This window comes from Chelonoidis abingdonii, chromosome 6 (assembly GCF_003597395.2).
Source record: "Chelonoidis abingdonii isolate Lonesome George chromosome 6, CheloAbing_2.0, whole genome shotgun sequence".
In the NCBI taxonomy this organism is placed as follows: domain Eukaryota; kingdom Metazoa; phylum Chordata; order Testudines; family Testudinidae; genus Chelonoidis; species Chelonoidis abingdonii.
In genome coordinates this window covers 57,458,591-57,476,239 of record NC_133774.1, presented here as the reverse complement: position 1 = coordinate 57,476,239, position 17,649 = coordinate 57,458,591, and the positions used below count along the sequence as shown (strand labels likewise).

General features: G+C 46.5%; 1 protein-coding gene across 1 annotated transcript in view; it reads right to left on the bottom strand.

Annotated features, from left to right (window-relative positions):
* The window catches only part of RASA1 (RAS p21 protein activator 1), a 122,377-nt gene that overhangs the window by 63,927 nt on the left and 40,801 nt on the right, over nt 1–17,649 (bottom strand). The window contains exons 5-8 of the mRNA XM_032782687.1: nt 9,489–9,606; nt 3,460–3,491; nt 1,268–1,320; nt 161–311 (exon numbers count right to left, since the gene is read on the bottom strand). Coding sequence (XP_032638578.1) covers nt 161–311; nt 1,268–1,320; nt 3,460–3,491; nt 9,489–9,606 — 354 coding nt within the window. The remainder of the gene's footprint in view (nt 1–160; nt 312–1,267; nt 1,321–3,459; nt 3,492–9,488; nt 9,607–17,649) is intronic.

Below are 17,649 nucleotides of genomic sequence, written 5' to 3'. Positions count from 1 at the left end.
CTTTTATGTAGCCACTAACCAGGTTAGATAAATTCTTAATATTAATGTAAACATATTTAAAAAATAATCATGTTTATATATACACCAATAAATAATAAACATTGACAGATTACACTTATACTTTTTAAAAACATATCTAGAAAAAATGTTTGTAGTTTACCTGTTATAGTATCTTCCTCCCATCATAAACTGATTGTTTGGAGTAGGGCATATTTTGAAACGTTGAATATTTTCACTGGTCCGAAAATAGAGTGAATAATCACCAGGAGTATTATCAGACGGCCTCACAAGAAAACTGCACACTTGACCAACTGAAACAATATTAGGATTATTAATAAAAGTGCTCATCACTATTATTTTTCTGTCACAGTACAATCAAAGGGTATTTTCCTAATTTCACTGGATACAAATATGAATTGGAATTTGGAACAAATATATGTATATTTAGTTTGGAATCCAGACATTTGCTCATTTATTTTGCCCCCTTTAAGCCCCCAAGGTAGGCAGTAGCCAACTTCACATATAGATTCATAGATTCCAAGGCTAGAAGAGACCACTGTGATCATTTACTAGTCTGCCCTCCTGTTTAAACACAGGCCATACAACTTCCCCAAAATAATTCCTAGACCATACCTTTTAGAAAAATAGCCAATCTTGATTTAAAAATTATCAGTGATGAAGACACTCCACTCAGAAGAGAAAAACCATTCTGACAACATGCTGATATAGATTTCAACAATTAAAAATAGTTTTGATCTAATAAAATATATTCAGATGGTAAATACTATTTTGGAGTTTATTTCACCATTTTCAACCTTCTCATTTACCTAGGTTCGAAAGCCTGATATTTTAAGTCCTGAAGAAACATTGTCCTCCAACAGAAAAAATAAAATTTACACTATTTATGACACAACAGTACCTTCCATATACTCTTATTCAGATTATTAAATTATAGCTTTTATTAATAGCAAATATTTAAAGTATTTATTACTCAATAAGTACAGTGATTAGCTGTTACAATGAGCTATTTGACCTGCTGTCTTTGATTGTCTAATACTTTTTTCAAAAAAAAATTATAATGTTTAGCTCTTGTAACATATTATTTGCATTATGGCGATGAAAGTCAGGATCTGGAGCTCACTGTGCTGGGTCCTATTCACACAAAGACAGAGCCCTACTCCAAAGGTTTTACAATCTAATTTATACAGAATATTATTCTGTGTGCTCATTCCCTTATGCCTTAACCCCAGCAATGAAAGACAAATACCTGTCATCAGCAAATTGTAAGCCTCTTGTTTGGAGATCTTCCCATGGAACCATCTTAACAAAGACGAAGAGAACAAATAAGAAAGCAAGATTATTAGCAGTCTCTTTTTGGTTCTGTTGGCCCTCAAGGCTCTGACTTCTATGAATTAATCTTTTAATTAAAGACCTAGTAGGTGGAGTAATTCAACAGAACATAACTCATAAAATTACGTTACACAAAGATCCAGTTATTTGACAGAATATTTAAAAATCTAAAATTAACTGTGACTAAAATTAAATATTTGAAGTAGAGGTCAAAATATAAAAGTTTTAGCTATATAAGCTGCCATGTACGAAGTGTATATGCTAGATAGATAATTTTTCTGGTAATGATTTGAATCTATCTATTGTGATCTATGGCAATTTAAACATATTCTGAATGTAAATGCCCTGTCATTACTCTTCAATAAGGGACAAAATACCCCGACAAAGTAACTGGAGTTGTGCTGTGAATTTCCACAGGAGCTGGGGAAAGGAATTCTCAACCCAAGCTGCAGAAGGGAAGAAAGGGAGCAGAGCAGAGCCACAGTCACTACTCCAATCTCACAGCTAAAGTAGCCTGTTCAGCCTTGCGTGTGGCGGAGCCATGCCATGACAAATCCCGAGGCTTCAGTCCAGCCTCAAAAAACTAATGCACATAGCTCTGCATGGTGTCCTTATGTAACAAATGTAAAGTCCATTTATTCATGTCTGAATACTGATGATGTCATAGCAGAACTTTTGGAGGAATTCTCAATACAAATCTAACTTCACACACTCAGCAGATCTCTCAATGATCTGCCACACACCATCTGCCCATCTTCTTGATGGTCACCCCTACTACAATGACCGCCCTTACATGATAACTTTCAGGCAGTGTAGTATACTCCACCTTTCCTATCCTTTCCATACACATGGCACTTCCAGTACCCATATAGGTGGGAAATGGATTTGTCTTCTTGCCTGGATAAAGACCTACATTTCTAATGTACAAATAAGCAAGTGATTTTCTTTGTTAAGCATCTCAACAGATCTTATCCATCAAAAGAAAATAAGCTCAATTTTTATTTTCCTTTCCAGGTCACGTTTAAAGGACAATCTCCTGATGCTTGAACACCTGAAGGACTGTCCAGAGGACCCTCTGAGCAGCAACCTCCTTAGACATGTGGTCTGCAAGTGGTGAGGTTCGAAGCAACTTCCAGGAATGGTGCAGGGGATAATCTCTATAAATGAAGATGATGCAATTAATGAGGCTGTGTTACACCAAACTCGGTGGAAGAACTCCCAGTAGAGTTCAGTGGGCTGCAACCCCACAGCAGCAATTCTCTCTCCCCACCCAACATACCTGGAAGTGCCTACAATCATCAGTATTTCAGAGATTGTGAATCTGGTGATACTGGAGGCAGGAGACAGCAACAATATTGACAAAAGATCCTAAAGCCAATCAAGTGAATAAGTAGCAGGAAATTCAGCTGAAATACTTAGTTGCCACTCATCTTTTTTCATTGCAAGTGGTTCTACAGATGACAGATGCTAATTTCTGGTCACCAAATCACGTATGTTATGATTCCATGATTTTCATGCTTCTTAATAAAAATACATATTGATGACTTAATATTTTGGGATTTTCAGATATAAATGTTAATAGATGAAGCAATTTCAATGAGAAACTTGAGTGCTACAATGTTAAAATCTCATCATTATGAGAGGCTAATAGAGGAGATCACCAACACCAATATATTGGTGATTAAAGTACCAGATCAGTGAATTCAGAACTTTAATTCTTCAAGCAATGGTAATACTCTCTCTCCAAAACTAAAAGATTTTGGAGTTAGATTGGTTTTACAAGAGGTCAGCTCTAGTACATCAATTTCTATAATCAAACAGAAACCCATGTTGCATATTCTGGGTGAAATTCACCGCTATCCACATGGCTCATACAAGATTGATCTATCATGAAAACCAACTGACACTATCCATAAGTAGCACAAAACACCAATGTAGAAGCCCGCCAGACAGAGGAGAGTATCATCCTTAGCAATTAGTAGAGGGAAAACATGAGGCCAGAAAGAGCAGTTAGATTCACCTTTTCAAAAGGCAGATAACTTCATAGCTGAAATTTACAAATAGTTTATTCCACAATATTTGTTTTTCTTTAAGAACAAAAACCCTTACATTTTGCCTTCATGTGGATCTTCTTCACGTCCCTAATGAGAAAATTAACACAGTAAGTGTATGATGCAACAGTCCACGTAATCAATTATATGAAGTCTATTTTCTAAGTTTTTAGCTTTTCTGTAGAGGACAATAATGCTACAAAATAATTCATTTATATTCAAGAAATCATATATATATATTTAATTAAAGGGCTTATTACACAATTCTATGAAAGATGCTTACTGTTTGGGTAGAGAAAGCATATGCCAAAAGCACACTTTAAAAAAAAAATAAATAAAAAAAGTTGAGGGCATCATTTCTTAGAATAATCAAAGGATTTATTTATTTTTGTGCGTCTTTCCCAAATCCCTGCTTACAAGAAGGAAATTCACCCCGCTGTAACTACACTGATCAAGTTACACTGGCACAAACCCCTTACGTAGATGAGCTATATTAGAATTAAGTGGGGTTTACACCAGTGCAGCTTACATAGGTACGTATTAAGCTACACTGATATAAACCCCACTATGTGCCAATGTGGTGCATCAGTATTAATGGTTTGCAGAACTCAAAATAAGTAGCAGCTTCGGTACAAGCAAACACGACGTGATCACATTTGTTATGTGCAAACAACGTATAAATCAGCAATATATACATACAGATACATACACATATGTTGCTTTAGAACAGGGGTGAGCAAACTTTTTGGCCCAAGGGCCACATCTGGGAATAGAAATAGTATAGCGCGTCATGGATGCTCTGGGCTGGGACCGAGTGGTTTGGAGGGCAGGAGGGAGATCAGGGTTGGGGCATGGGGAGAGAGTCAGGGGTGTAGGCTCTGGGCAGCGCTTACCTCAAGCAGCTCCCGGAAGCAGCAGCATGTCCCTTCTCCAGCTCCTACGTGGAGGTGCGTCCAGGCAGCTCTGCATGCTGCCCCGTCCGCAGACACCACCGCTGCAGCTCCCATTGGAGCCCTGGAGGGGGGCTATATTGTGGCTTCCAGGAGCTACATGGAGCAGCCTTGGACCCTGCACCCCTGGCTAATATGATCTTTGGATGGGGACTATTGAGTAGAGACATTCTATTACCTCTGGTGTTGGCACGGTGAGAGCCCTAGTGGAACACTGTCCAGTTCTGATATCCACAATTCAAGAAAGATATTGAAAAAGTGGAGAGGGTTCAGTAAAGAGCCACAAGACTGATTAGAGGATTGGAAAACACACCTTATAGTCAAAGACTCAAGGAGCTCAACCTATTTAGTTTATCAGAGATAAAGTTAACGGGTAATTTGATCAGTCTAAGTATCTTCCAGGAGGACAGAAATCTGATAGTAGAAGGCTCTTCAATCTAGTTGACGTTTCTTTGATAAGATTCAGTGGCTAGAAGTTGGAGCTAGCCAAATTCAAGCTGGAAATCAGATGCATATTTTTAACAGTGATGATAATTAACCAGTGAAAGAGTTTACCAAGGACTATGGTGGATTCACAATCACTGACAATTTTTAAATCAAGACTTGATTTGTTTCTAAAATATATGCTCCAGTTCAAATAGGAATTAATTCAGAGAAATTCTAAGGCCTGTGTTACGCAGGAGGTGAGACTAGATGATCACAGTCATTCCTTCTGGTTTTAATCCATGACTCTTAATGCAGACTGGGCACAGGATTTGAAACAGACAGCTAAAAACTACAAAACTAGGTACAGTAGATAACAGTAATGTGCATAATGCATCCACCCTAGGAAAGTAAGAGATATTGCAGGATGGGCTAACATATTGCAAACTGTCAGACTCCTCAAATCAGATGATGTGCTCCACCAGTTATCTACACAGTATCATTAAGCTGCTACAAGTTGTCTGATCTTTCGCACTATGTTATAAATAGCTTCTCCTCTGACAATGTAGTACAAGGGAATTCAATTTTCCTTCTCAATTAGACTGTGTATGTGCTGATCTAATGCTTGTGAATGGTGTGAACTGACAGTTCTGAGGACTGAATTAGTCTACTGCAATTATTCAGGAAAAAGTACAGCAGCAGGAGCAGCACACAGTTCTTCACACCACACTGATAATATGCATCAAACATGACCTGTTTACGTTACCACTAAAAGTGAGAGATTAGTTCAGTGCCCATGCCTATTTATTCTTTACACACTACAGTGGGCTAGCTGGCATCAGTTCTTGGATGATGGCAGTTTTGGTGAAGCAGAGACTTGTCCACTCAAAAATGAACTGGAGTAACAAATTCCCTTCATTAGGGACCAAAAAGAAAATTGAAATGGTAATTCTCAATTAATACTGACATGAGGTGGATTGACCTCATACCCTACAAACAAAAGGCCGGAGCCCAGATTCTCCAATACTGTCCATTCACTTTGCATTCTCAGATAGCAAGCAGCTACCTGGTAGTGTACAGTTGGCAGAGGCAGCGACTCTTCCCCCAGTCCCAGTGAAGAGACATGCAGAGCAGGGGTGGCTTGGCAGAACCAAACAAAGCGTGGTCCACAGCAGAGCTCATTACACCCATTCTTCTGTCATAAGGTGTCTCAGGGTCACTTGACTGCCCTAATTAATGCTGGGGCCAGTGTGGTTGATGCTCAGTCAGGGAACGTTAATGAACAACTTGACATGCCCTCTTGTCCCATCCCTGTTCTGAATGGAACTCTCATGAGGGCGAGCCTTTATACATATAAACGTCATCAGTTTGGAGGCATCGCTGACTGGGAGCCACCGGAGGTAAGCTGGTGCCCCAACCCTGCGCACCGATCTCCTTCCCCAGCCCTGAGCCCCCCTCCAAACCCAGAGCCCTTTCTTGCACCACAAACCCCTCATCCCCAGCCCCACCCCAGAGCCCTGACCCCCTCCCACACACTACCCTGCCCTGGTTTGAAAATCATTGCTCTAAACCCAGCTGTTCCTACAACAGAAGAGACCATGCCATTCATTGTAACGATTTTGTGGGGCTTACTGAAGTGCCACAATACCTTCCATTTTTCTAGTGAAGTATCCAAACTGATGAAGATAATATATACAAAGGCATCTTTTAAAAAGTTGAAGTTAAATCCTAGTGAGGTGAATAGAAAGGAGCATAAACACTGCCAAATTAAGTGTAAAAATGTAATAAGAAAAGCCAAAGAGGAGTTTGAAGAACAGCTAGCCAAAAACTCCAAAGGTAATAACAAAATGTTTTTTTAAGTACATCAGAAGCAGGAAGATTACTAAACAATCAGTGGAACCCCTGGACGATCGAGATACAAAAGGAGCGCTTAAAGACAATGGTCACTGTGGAGAAACTAAATAGATTCTTTGCTTCAGTCTTCACGGCTGAGGATGTTAGGGAAATTCCCAAACCTGAACCGGCTTTTGAAGGTGACAAATCTGAGGAACTGTCACAGACTGAGGTGTCACTAGAGGAGATTTTGGAATTAAATTGGTAAACTTAATGTTAACAAGTCACCGGGACCAGACGGCATTCACCCAAGAGTTCTGAAAGAACTCAAATGTGAAGTTGTGAAACTATTAACCATGGTGTGTAACCTGTCCTTTAAATTGGCTTCGGTACCCAATGACTGGAAGATAGCTAATGTAACACCAATATTTAAAAAGGGCTCTAGAGGTGATATCCCGGCAATTACAGACCGGTAATCTAACGTCAGTACCCAGGCAAATTAGTTGAAACAATAGTAAAGAATAACATTTCAGACACACATAGAAGAACAGAAATTGTTGGGCAAAGTCAACATGGTTTCTGTAAAGGGAAATCGTGTCTTACCTAATCTATTAGCGCTCTTTAAAGGGGTCACAAACATGTGGACAAGAGAGATCCAAGTGGACATAGTGTACTAGATTTCTAGAAGACCTTTGACAAGGTTTTCTGAAAATCTAAGTACAAAGACTCTTATGTAAATAAAGTTGTCATGGGGATAAAGGGGAAGGTCCTTTCCTGGATTAAGAACTGTTAAAAGACAGGAAACAAGGTAAGAATAAACGCAAATTCTCAGCAAATGAAGAGGGGTAACTAGTGGTGTTCCCAAGGTCAGTCTTAGGACCAATCCTATTCAACTTATTCATAAATGATCTGGAGAAAGGGGTAAAAAGTGAAGTGGCAAAGTTTGCAGATGATACTAAACTGCTAGTTAAGACCAAAGCAAAGCAGACTGTGAAGCACTTCAAAAAGATCTCATAAAACTAAATGATTGGGTAACAAAATGGCAAATGAAACTTAATGTGGATAAATGTAGGTAATGCACATTGGAAAAAATTAACCTCAACTATACATACAAGATGATGGGGGCTAATTTAGCTACAACGAATCAGGAAAGAGATCTTGGAGGCATTGTGGATAGTTCTCTGAAGACGTCCATGCAGCAGCGGTCAAAAAAGCAAACAGGATGTTAGGAATCAGTAAAAAGGGGATAGAGAATAAGACGGAGGGTATCTTATTGTCCATATCTTGAATACTGTAAACATATGTGGTTTCCTCATCTCAAAAAAGATATACTGGCATTAGAAAAGGTTCAGAGAAGGGCAACTAAAATGATTAGGAGTTTGGAATGAGTCCCATATGAGGAGAGATTAAAGAGGCTAGGACTTTTCAGCTTGGAAAAGAGGAGACTAAGGGGGCATACGAGAGAGGTATATAAAATCATGAGTGATGTGGAGAAAGTAGATAAGGAAAAGTTATTCACTTATTCCCATAATACAAGAACTAGGGGCCACAAAATGAAATTAATGGGCAGTAAAACAAATAAAAGGAAGTTCTTCACATAGTGCACAGTCAACTTGTGAAACTCCTTGCCTGAAGAGGTTGTGAAGGCTAGGACTATAACAGCGTTTAAAAGAGAACTGGATAAATTCATGGAGGATAAGTCTGGTAATGGCTATTAGCCAGGATGGGTAAGGATCAGGGCCGGTGCAACCATTTAGGTGAACTAGGCGGTCGCCTAGGGCGCTGGGATTTGGGGGGCGCCATTTTCTTTGGCAGCAACCGCGGGGGCCCCCAAATCTTCGGCCGCCCCTGTCGCCGCCAGCATTTAGGCAGAGGGAACTGGGGCAGGGGAGCACGGGGAGGGCCGCCTGCAGCAAATAAGGGCGGGGAGGCGGCACCAGGGGAACTCCTTGCCCCAGCTCACCCCTGCCCCGCCTCCTCCCCAGCACGCTGTGGCTGCTTCACTTCTCCCGCCTCCCAGGCTTGCGTTGCCTAAGCTGATTGGCGCCGAAAGCCTGGAAGGCAGGAGAAGTGAAGCAGTGACGGCATGGTCGGGGTGCTTGTGCTCGGAGCAGGGGTCAGCTGGGCCAGGGTGGGTGCCTCAGGGTGGAGGGTGGGGAGCTGCCGCAGGGGAGGGGGCACCTCAGGGCAGATAGGGAGAGCTGCCGCGGGGGGGAGGGGGTGCCTCAGGGCGGGGGCGCAAGGTGGAAGTTTCGCCTAGGGCGTGAAACTTCCTTGCACTGGCCCTGGTAAGGAATAGTGTCCCTAGCCTCTGTTTGTCAGAGGGTGGAGACGGATGGCAGGAGAGAGATCACTTGATCATTATCTGTTAGGTTCACTTCTTCTGAGGCACCTGGCATTGGCAACTGTTAGTAGACAGGATACTGGGCTAGATGGACCTTTGGTCTGACCCAATACAGCCATTCTTATGTTCTTAACTCAAAGCCTCCTCCCACACCCCAAACTCCTCATCCCCAGCTCCGTTGGGTCACAGGCATAAACAATTTTCTTCAGCTGGATCGCCAGAAAAAAAAAGTTTGGAAACCACTGGTTTACAGAACTGCCTATGAACAAAGTCACAATGCTATTCATCTGTACAAAATTAGAATAAATTTATTTACCAAGAACAGGTTTGGCCTTCATTATTTTCCATTTCAGACATTAGCCTTGAGGAGTGACTATATATGTTGATAAATGGGCGATCTGATTATTACATTTTAAAAGAAAACTGAAAATACACCAAAGTAGGAAGCTTGGCAGTTACACTAGATATCATGGCTCTTGTATATTAATACTTAGAGAATCTTAAGTTTTAGAACTCATTTACGTAGACAACACTTACCACTTCTTCTACCAGGTCTTCTACAATAAGGCCTTGTTCATCTGTCCGTAGATTTGTAACCCACATCCAACCATCTTCCAATTCATTATGGACAATAAACATGTCTCCTTTAAGGAAACTGAAGAAAGCTACAGTAAGACTATTAAATTAGGACTGCAATCAAAGTGCAATAGTTTTGGCGAGGATAATAAATTGAACATAAAACACGGTTACTCACCTTTGTAACTGTTGTTCTTCGAGATGTGTTGCTCATATCCATTCCAGTAGGTGTACGCGCCGCGCGTGCACGTTCGGAGACCTTTTACTGCATCCAGTGGGCCGGCAGGTCCCCCTAGAGTGGCGCCACCATGGCGGGTGAATATACGACCCTGCCGGCCCGCCCGCTCCTCAGTTCCTTCTTGCCGGCTACTCACGATGGGGAAGAGAGCGGGTGTAATGGATATGAGCAACAACATCTCGAAGAACAACAGTTACAAACAGTGAGTAACCGTGTTTTTCTTCTTCGAGTGCTCTCATGATCCATTCCAGTAGTGATTCCCAAGCCTTTACCTAGGCGGTGTCGAGTGAGACACGAAGGCTAACACAGCAGAGCCGAGGCCCGCTCAAATCCCTGCGACTGCATGGACCAGGCATAATGGGTATGCAAAAGTGCACGGAGGACCAGGTCGCTGCCCTGCAGATCTCCTGGCTGGTACTTCGAGGAACCGCCGTCGATGAAGCCTGGCTTCTGTAAAGTGCGGCCGTTACTCGCCCGGAGGAATGGCCCAGCGTAACAGGTCCATATACAGGAAGTCACCCATGAGGAAATCCTGTAGAGAGAGACTGGTAACCTCTAACCGCTCAGCGACGCGACAAAGAGCTGCTGACTTTCGGAATGGTTTGGTTCGCTTATATAAAAGGCGAGCGCTCTGCGCACGTCTAAGAGTGTAACTGTTGCGGCCTTGCGAGACAAGGCAGTTTTGGGAAGAAAACAGGAGAATATTGTCATGGTGACAGGAAAGGCCGAGACGACCTTGGAAGAAATGCGGGTCGGCCTCAGTCACCCTGTCCCGATGGAAACACCGTATACGGGATCTACGTACAGCAGGTGCCAGCTCTGGTACAACCCGACGGAAGTGATCGCCACCAGGAATGCCGTCTTCCAGGATAAGTAGAGGAGGAACACGTAGCAGCGCTCAAAACGAGGGGAGACATGAGATGGGAACAGACCAGTTGAATCCAGGAGGGGACTGTGGCGGACCTGGGGGTAAAGGCGCCTGCAGCCCCTTGAGAATCTAGACACCATTGGTGCGAGAAACCGAGCGCGTCACTCCTGGGTGGAAGGTGGAGATGGGCCGCTACGTGAACTGAGAGAGACATGCCAGCCTTGTTCCTTCGACCAAAGGTAATCTAAAAACCACTGGGATGAGAACATTCGGTGAGATGTAAGCACTTCCCCGCGCACACAGGCACGTAAAACTTCCATTATGGCTACGTATTCGCCCTTGTAGATGCGTTTCTACCTTCCAGAATACCTGCCTCACTGGGAAGGCAATGAACTCGACCGCGTTACCACTCAGGAGTCCACTCTGAGAGTTGCAGCGAACTGGAGGTCCGGTGACAGAGCGGCGCCGTGGTCCTGCGTGATCAGTCAGTGAAAGAGCAGGGAAACCGGGGTCGACTCCCGACAGTCCACAATGAGAGTACCAATGCTGAACGACCATGCCGAGCGATCCAGAATCAAGCGGCCTTCCCTGCGCGCCCCTTCAGAAGACCTTGTGGACTAACCGTAGAACGGTGCCGTGAACGCATAGAGCAGCTGCATTGCCCAGGGAATTAGAAAGGCGCTCTGCTATTGAAGCCCGGCTCCAGCCTCGAAAGAGCAGAATATCGGGCCTTACACTTTCCTGCGTTGTTGCAAAGAGGTCCATGTGGGGGATGCCCCCACTGTCGGAGAGAGCAAGGGCAACGTCCGGGCGACGAGGACCATCGTGAGAGCTGAAGCGACGGCTGAGACGTCCGCCAGGTATTTCAGCCCCGGCAAGTAGAAGATCAGGTGAACCGAGTGGGCTATGCCAAAAAGCCACATAATCATGCTTCCTACAAAAGAAGGAGCGAATTTCGTTCCGCTGGGGGCTTGTTCAACCTAGTTATACCGGCCGTTGTGTTGCGATAAAGACTGAAACACACCGGCCCTGATCTGACGATGGAATGTGAGAACAAGCCAGTGGACTGCTCTAACTCCCGGATGTTGATATGGAGCAGCCTCGGGAGGAGACAGCGACCTGTCTGAGCGGTTCCCTAGGTGAGCCCCCCATCCCAAGTCTATGCATCCGTCTGCAGGACCAGCAGGGCTGGGACTGATGAAATGGCGCACCCCAGCCCCACACATACAAAGACTGAATCTAGCACATTTGGAAGAGAGGGAAAACGACTTGGGGAATCGTGACCACACGTGCCCAACGGCTCCTGCCGGACGGAGCCAGGGATGAACCAGAATTTCAGAGCCGAGCGATGTCGGGCGTCGCCGCTTGTGACGAAATGGCAGGCTGCCATGTGCCCCAACAGTGTCAGGCAAGTGCGCAGGAGTCAGAGGTGCGACTGTAGCCTGCGGATGATGGCTGACAGCGTAATGGAACTGGCGAAGAAGGACCGCCCTGCATAGTAGTAGTCTAGAACGGCTCCAATAAACTCTTATCCTCTGAGTAGGGACTAAGTGGACTTCTCCGCATGAGAACAGCGAGACTGGAGAACAGCGGCCCTGACCACTTGACGTGGCTCCCGAGACTCTCCTGTGAAGTCCCCGGATAAGCCAGTCGGTCGAGTAGGGAACAAGTGTACCGACGCGACCAAGAAAGAAAGGCGACGACTACGGCCATGCATTTGGTGAACACTCTCGGGGCCGTGGAGAGTCCGAACGGAAGGACCGTGAATTGATAGTGCCGGCCGCCGACAATGAAGCGAAGGAACCTTCGATGGGGCGGAAAGATGGATATATGGAAAATAGGCGTCCTGCATGTCGAGGGCGGCGTACCAGTCTCCGGGATCCAGGGAAGGAATAATGGTCCCCAAGGAAACCATGCGGAACTTCAACTTGAGTAGGTATCTGTTGAGTTCGCGGAGGTCGAGGATGGGTCGGAGACCTCCCTTGGCTTTGGGATCAGAAAGTAACGGGAGTAGAACCCCCTGCCCGTTCTCGTCCTCCGGCACCTCCTCTACGGCCCCCTGTCGAGGAGCGTTGCAACCTCTTGGAGGAGGATTTGCTCGTGAGAGGGGTCCCTGAAGAGGGACGAGGAAGGGGGGGGAGGGCGGGCACGAAGCAAACTGCAGGTGGTACCCAAGCCGCAGCGTGCGGAGGACCCAACGATCTGTAGTAAGCTGGCACCACGCCGGGAGGAAGAACGAGAGACGGTTGGAAAAGGGGGAGGAGATGGATCCACGGAAAAAACTGGTACAGCGCCCCCGGGCGCACCTTCAAAAGGACGGCTTCGGACCGGAGGACGGCTTGGAGGGACCTTGATTTTGGCCCCCCTTGGTTGCCAGATTGTCTGCGCTGCCACTTCTGTTGTGCGTCTCCTGGCAAAGTCTTGCCTTTGCCTGGGTTGCGGGAAGGCCTGCGCTGTTGTTGCGGCCTGAACGGTCGACGCTGTGTTTACTGGCGTGTGCATCCCTAGGGCACGCATAATGACCCTATTGTCCTTGAGACTTTGCAGGCGAGGGTCTGTCTTGTCAGAAACAGGCCCTGGCCCTCAAACGGAAGGTCCTGTATGTGTTCTGGAGTTCCGGAGGAAGACCAGAGACCTGTAGCCAGGAGATGCGGCGCATAGTGACTCCGGAGGCGAGAGTCCTGGCGGCTGAGTCTGCTGCGTCCAAAGACGCCTGCAGCGAAGTGCGCGCGACCCTTCTGCCTTCGTCCAGTAGGGCGCTGAACTCTTGTCGAGCATCTTGTGGGAGAAGCTCCCTAAATTTATCAGCCGCCTCCCAGGTGTTATATGAGTAGCGGCTGAGCAGGGCTTGTTGGTTCGAAACCCGCAGCTGTAACGCTCCTGCGGAGTAGACCTTACGGCCGAGCAGGTCCATACGTCGCGCCTCCCTAGACTTTGGGGCCGGAGCTTCTTGCCATGCCGTTCCCTCTCGTTCACAGATTGAACGACGAGGGAACATGGGGCTGGATGCACATATAGATACTCGTATCCCTTCGAAGGACCATATATTTGCGCTCCACACCCGAGCAGCGGGGGGGAACGGAAGCCGGTGACTGCCAGATGGTGGTGGCGTTGGCTTGTATGGTCTTTATGAAGGGTAGGGCGACACGAGTGGGCGCATCTGCCGAGAGTATCGTGACGACCGGGTCTGCAACCTCGGAGACCTCCTCAGCTTGGATGCTCATGTTTTGTGCAACGCGCCTGAGGAGATCCTGGTGTGCCCTGAGGTCTAGGGGGGGGGGGGGGGGGGGAAGGACCGGTGGTTGTCGTCCCCGCCACTGCTTCATCCGGCGAGGATGACGAGGAGAGACCTGGCAGAAGTGGGTCAGGTGGCGGCTCAGGATGGACGGCTGTCTCTGGCACCTGCGGGGGTTCAGTCTCGGGCGGGGGACGACTGGTCCGCTGGCAGGGATGGTGGGTGGCAGGAAACAGTAGCCGCCAGTCCCTACGCCTGAACCAGAGACGTGGTGGAATTGCTGAGGCGCCCACCTGGCATTGCTGATATGGCCCAGGTGTCCAAAGCCCCACACTGGCTGTCGGATGCCAGCCCTGGTGGACTCAGGAAAAGGAGGGCGGCGGGCCTGTCAATGTCCAGGGAGACACGGTCCGCGGGCAGCCGAAGAATGAACCCTGTCGAGAGGGCCAACGGGAGGCGGAACACGAGTAGTCCGTATCCACGCCCTGTGAGGCGACGCCTCCCTCGGTGCCCAGGGAGCGGTGCCGGAGCTGACCGGTGCCCTGGGATCTGACCGGGACCGCCACCACGCGGTGCCGGGAGGTCGGCCGGAGCATGGACTTCGGTGCCGTGATTGCTCCTCTGACGTCGCGGTGCCGGAGCGTGGCTGGAGCCGAGCGGCCAGGGAGTATCGACCGACGGATCGGCGCCGCGAGTACGACCGGTGCCGCCGTGGAAGCGGTGCCGGACTGCAAGCGGCGCCTTTTCGAACCATAACCCTCTCGGGATCGGATCGGTGCTGTGACGCGCGGGATCGTGCCGGGGAGCGGATCGGTGCCGGAACCGGGAGAACCGGACGGTGCTCGCACGGGCTCGGTTTGGCCCTTGGAAAGGGTACAACCCGCACCGGCGGTGCCCGGGGGTTGGGCAGCCCAGGCCCATCAAGGCAATAAGGTCCCCTTGCCGACGAGAATGGTCTCGGGTGTGGACGGGACTAGAGCTCTACCCCCAGATCTTGGCGGGGAGCTAAGAGGATCGGACTCGACGGAACCCCCGGTCCAGAGTCCAACGAAGCCCCCTGGCACAGCCAGCGCCGGCATCGGGCTCCTTCCGGGGCGCTTAGCCAGGGTAGGAGGATTGACGAGGCCTCTTCCCAGGAGCCGGTTGGGAGAAGGGTGGTGCCGCGCGTTTCGCGTGCCGGAGGATCCGGTTGCCGGGAGCCGCGCTCCTGTGCGAGGGGCGCGGGTGAAAGTGCCGCTTCCATAAAGGAGCATAGAGAGGCGCTGGTCTCAGCTCCTTGTCTAGTTCGCGCTTGATAGCTTTGCAAGATGCGCACTTCTCCGGTACTGATCCCCAGCACTTCAAGCAGCGTCCGTGGGGACACTGTTGGGGCAGCTGCGTTTTACAAACCCGAGCCCGCTGAATCCCAGGCGAACCAGGCATCAGCCCGGCGCCGGGCGCGGGAGAGGGCCTAGAGCGCCCGAACTCCGGCCGGAACGTAACTAACTATATATGTAGTAGCACAGAACTATAGGACTATAACTACAAACTAATTATAACTAAGTAAACTACCACTACACACACAGAACGTAACGATGAAGCAAGAGAAGCGAGGGACGTGGAGTCACTATCCGGGCGCTCCACGAGTCCAGAAAGCCAACGACCGACACGGCGGTAAGAAGGATGCGGAGCGGGCCGGGCCGGCAGGGTAATAATCACATATATCACCCGCCATGGCGGCGCCACTCTAGGGGGCGACCTGCCGGCCCACTGGAGTTGCTAGGGTAAAAGTTCTCCGACGAACGTGCACGCGCGGCGCGTACACTGGAATGGATATGAGCAAGCACTCGAAGAAGAACACAAAGTTATCTTTTCAAAACTTTAAAAGATGGAAGCATAAAAAATACTGTATTTGCTATCCCAAGAGCACATCACAAGTCAATCTGTTTACACATCATGAAATAAGCACCTGTTAGATAGTGACACATTAGGTTTATTTGGATTTCTAATACTTGTTAATTTCTAGAGACACCTTTTATGTTCTACTGAATTATGCAACACTAGCACCATATTATAATCAATGTTAAAGAGACAATATCCAGTCAAATCAAATCTCAGACAAAAATAAGAAAAATCAAAGAGACATAAGTGTATATGCCCAGTATCATATTTATAAAAGAAAGTAGTGATTTTACCTAATTTCACAACATTGTAAACCCTAAGCATGAAGGGAGAGGTTTCTGGGACCCTGTATATGAAAGCAGGCCTTTTAGTCACTATAAATGCAGGTGCTAAAGCCTTACAAAATGGTGCAGAGTACTGTAATTACCACTGGATCATGATGGTAGATAGACCTTGTCAGAAATATAACACGAGTTAGAGCGTGCTTGAAAGCTTGTCTTTACTACAGTTAACTGAAGTTATAACACAAGGTGAGTAAGGACAGTACTTGAATCTCTAATATCCTGGGAACCAAATGGCTACAACACTGCAAACAACAATGGAGGATAATGAATTTTGCCATTTGAAATTGAAACTCCACAACATGAAACAAAAGAAAACAAAGCGACATCTACTCCCTGAGAAAATACCAAGAAACAAAACATTATCCCCCAAAGGGCTCACCCTCTCACCACTACATACAATTCCAAGTACGACGAAGAGTTCTGCAAGAGGACTTAAAAAAAAACAACCTGATGAATCGTCTCCTGCAAATCTCATATTCCAGAAGGGATCACCTCAAACACAAAATCATCACATACTTCTACATATTGGAAAGAAAAAAAAGTAAGAAACCTACCTGGAGGATCATGCAAGAAATCACCAAAAAAAATCATCAAAGAAACATGAAGACAGCCTCCAAAACAAAAACAAAAAGTGGAACCAAGAATAACAACTACTCCACAATCCACTGAACACCACTTCTGGAAGAAGCCACAGCACCAGAAATCACCATGTGAATTTCTACCCCACTACACCATGATACTACCATGTACAAAACTAGAAGAACTATTTTGTCAACTCCACTTCAAAAAATTATTTCACACCACCACTCATAGCTACCACAATCTCACGAACAGTCATAAGATAAAAGAATTATCTGACTGGACACTCCACCACACATTTGATCCTTGCATTGATTACTCCAGGGGAAAAAAATAACTAAGATCCTTAAACATCATATCCACCACCATCTTTCCACTGACAAGAAGATAGCTATACAATTCCTGAAATCCAAAGACAAAAAGCTAGTGATCAAACCAGAAGACAAAGGGGGTGCCATCATACTTCTCAACTAAAATGACTACATTAATAAGGCCAACTGACAACTCTCCAACGCCACCTACTATAAAAAACTCAAAAAAGACCTCACACCACATTTCACCCAGGAATTAAAAGATATCAACAAATCATTCTACAAACAACTACAAGGGAAACTGTACAACTTTATCTTAAACCCATCCTGGGGACCTTCTACATGCTTTCCAAGCTGCACAAACAAGGGAACCCAGGCAGACCCATCATATCTGGCCACAGCACTCTTACTGAAGAAATATTAGGAGTCAGAAACCAGAATCAAATCACTCACCACACAAAGGGCCAGCTTCCTCCAGGATACAATTCACTTTCTCCAGAAATTCAGCAATATTAACAACTTCCCTCAGACTAGCATCCTTGCCACCTCCTTGTACACCAATAACCCTCACAATGACTGCATGACTGCCTGCCTCAAACATCTACAAGACAATGGACATCACACAGCTATCCACCCCAAACACATCACTAAACTCATCCATTTCCT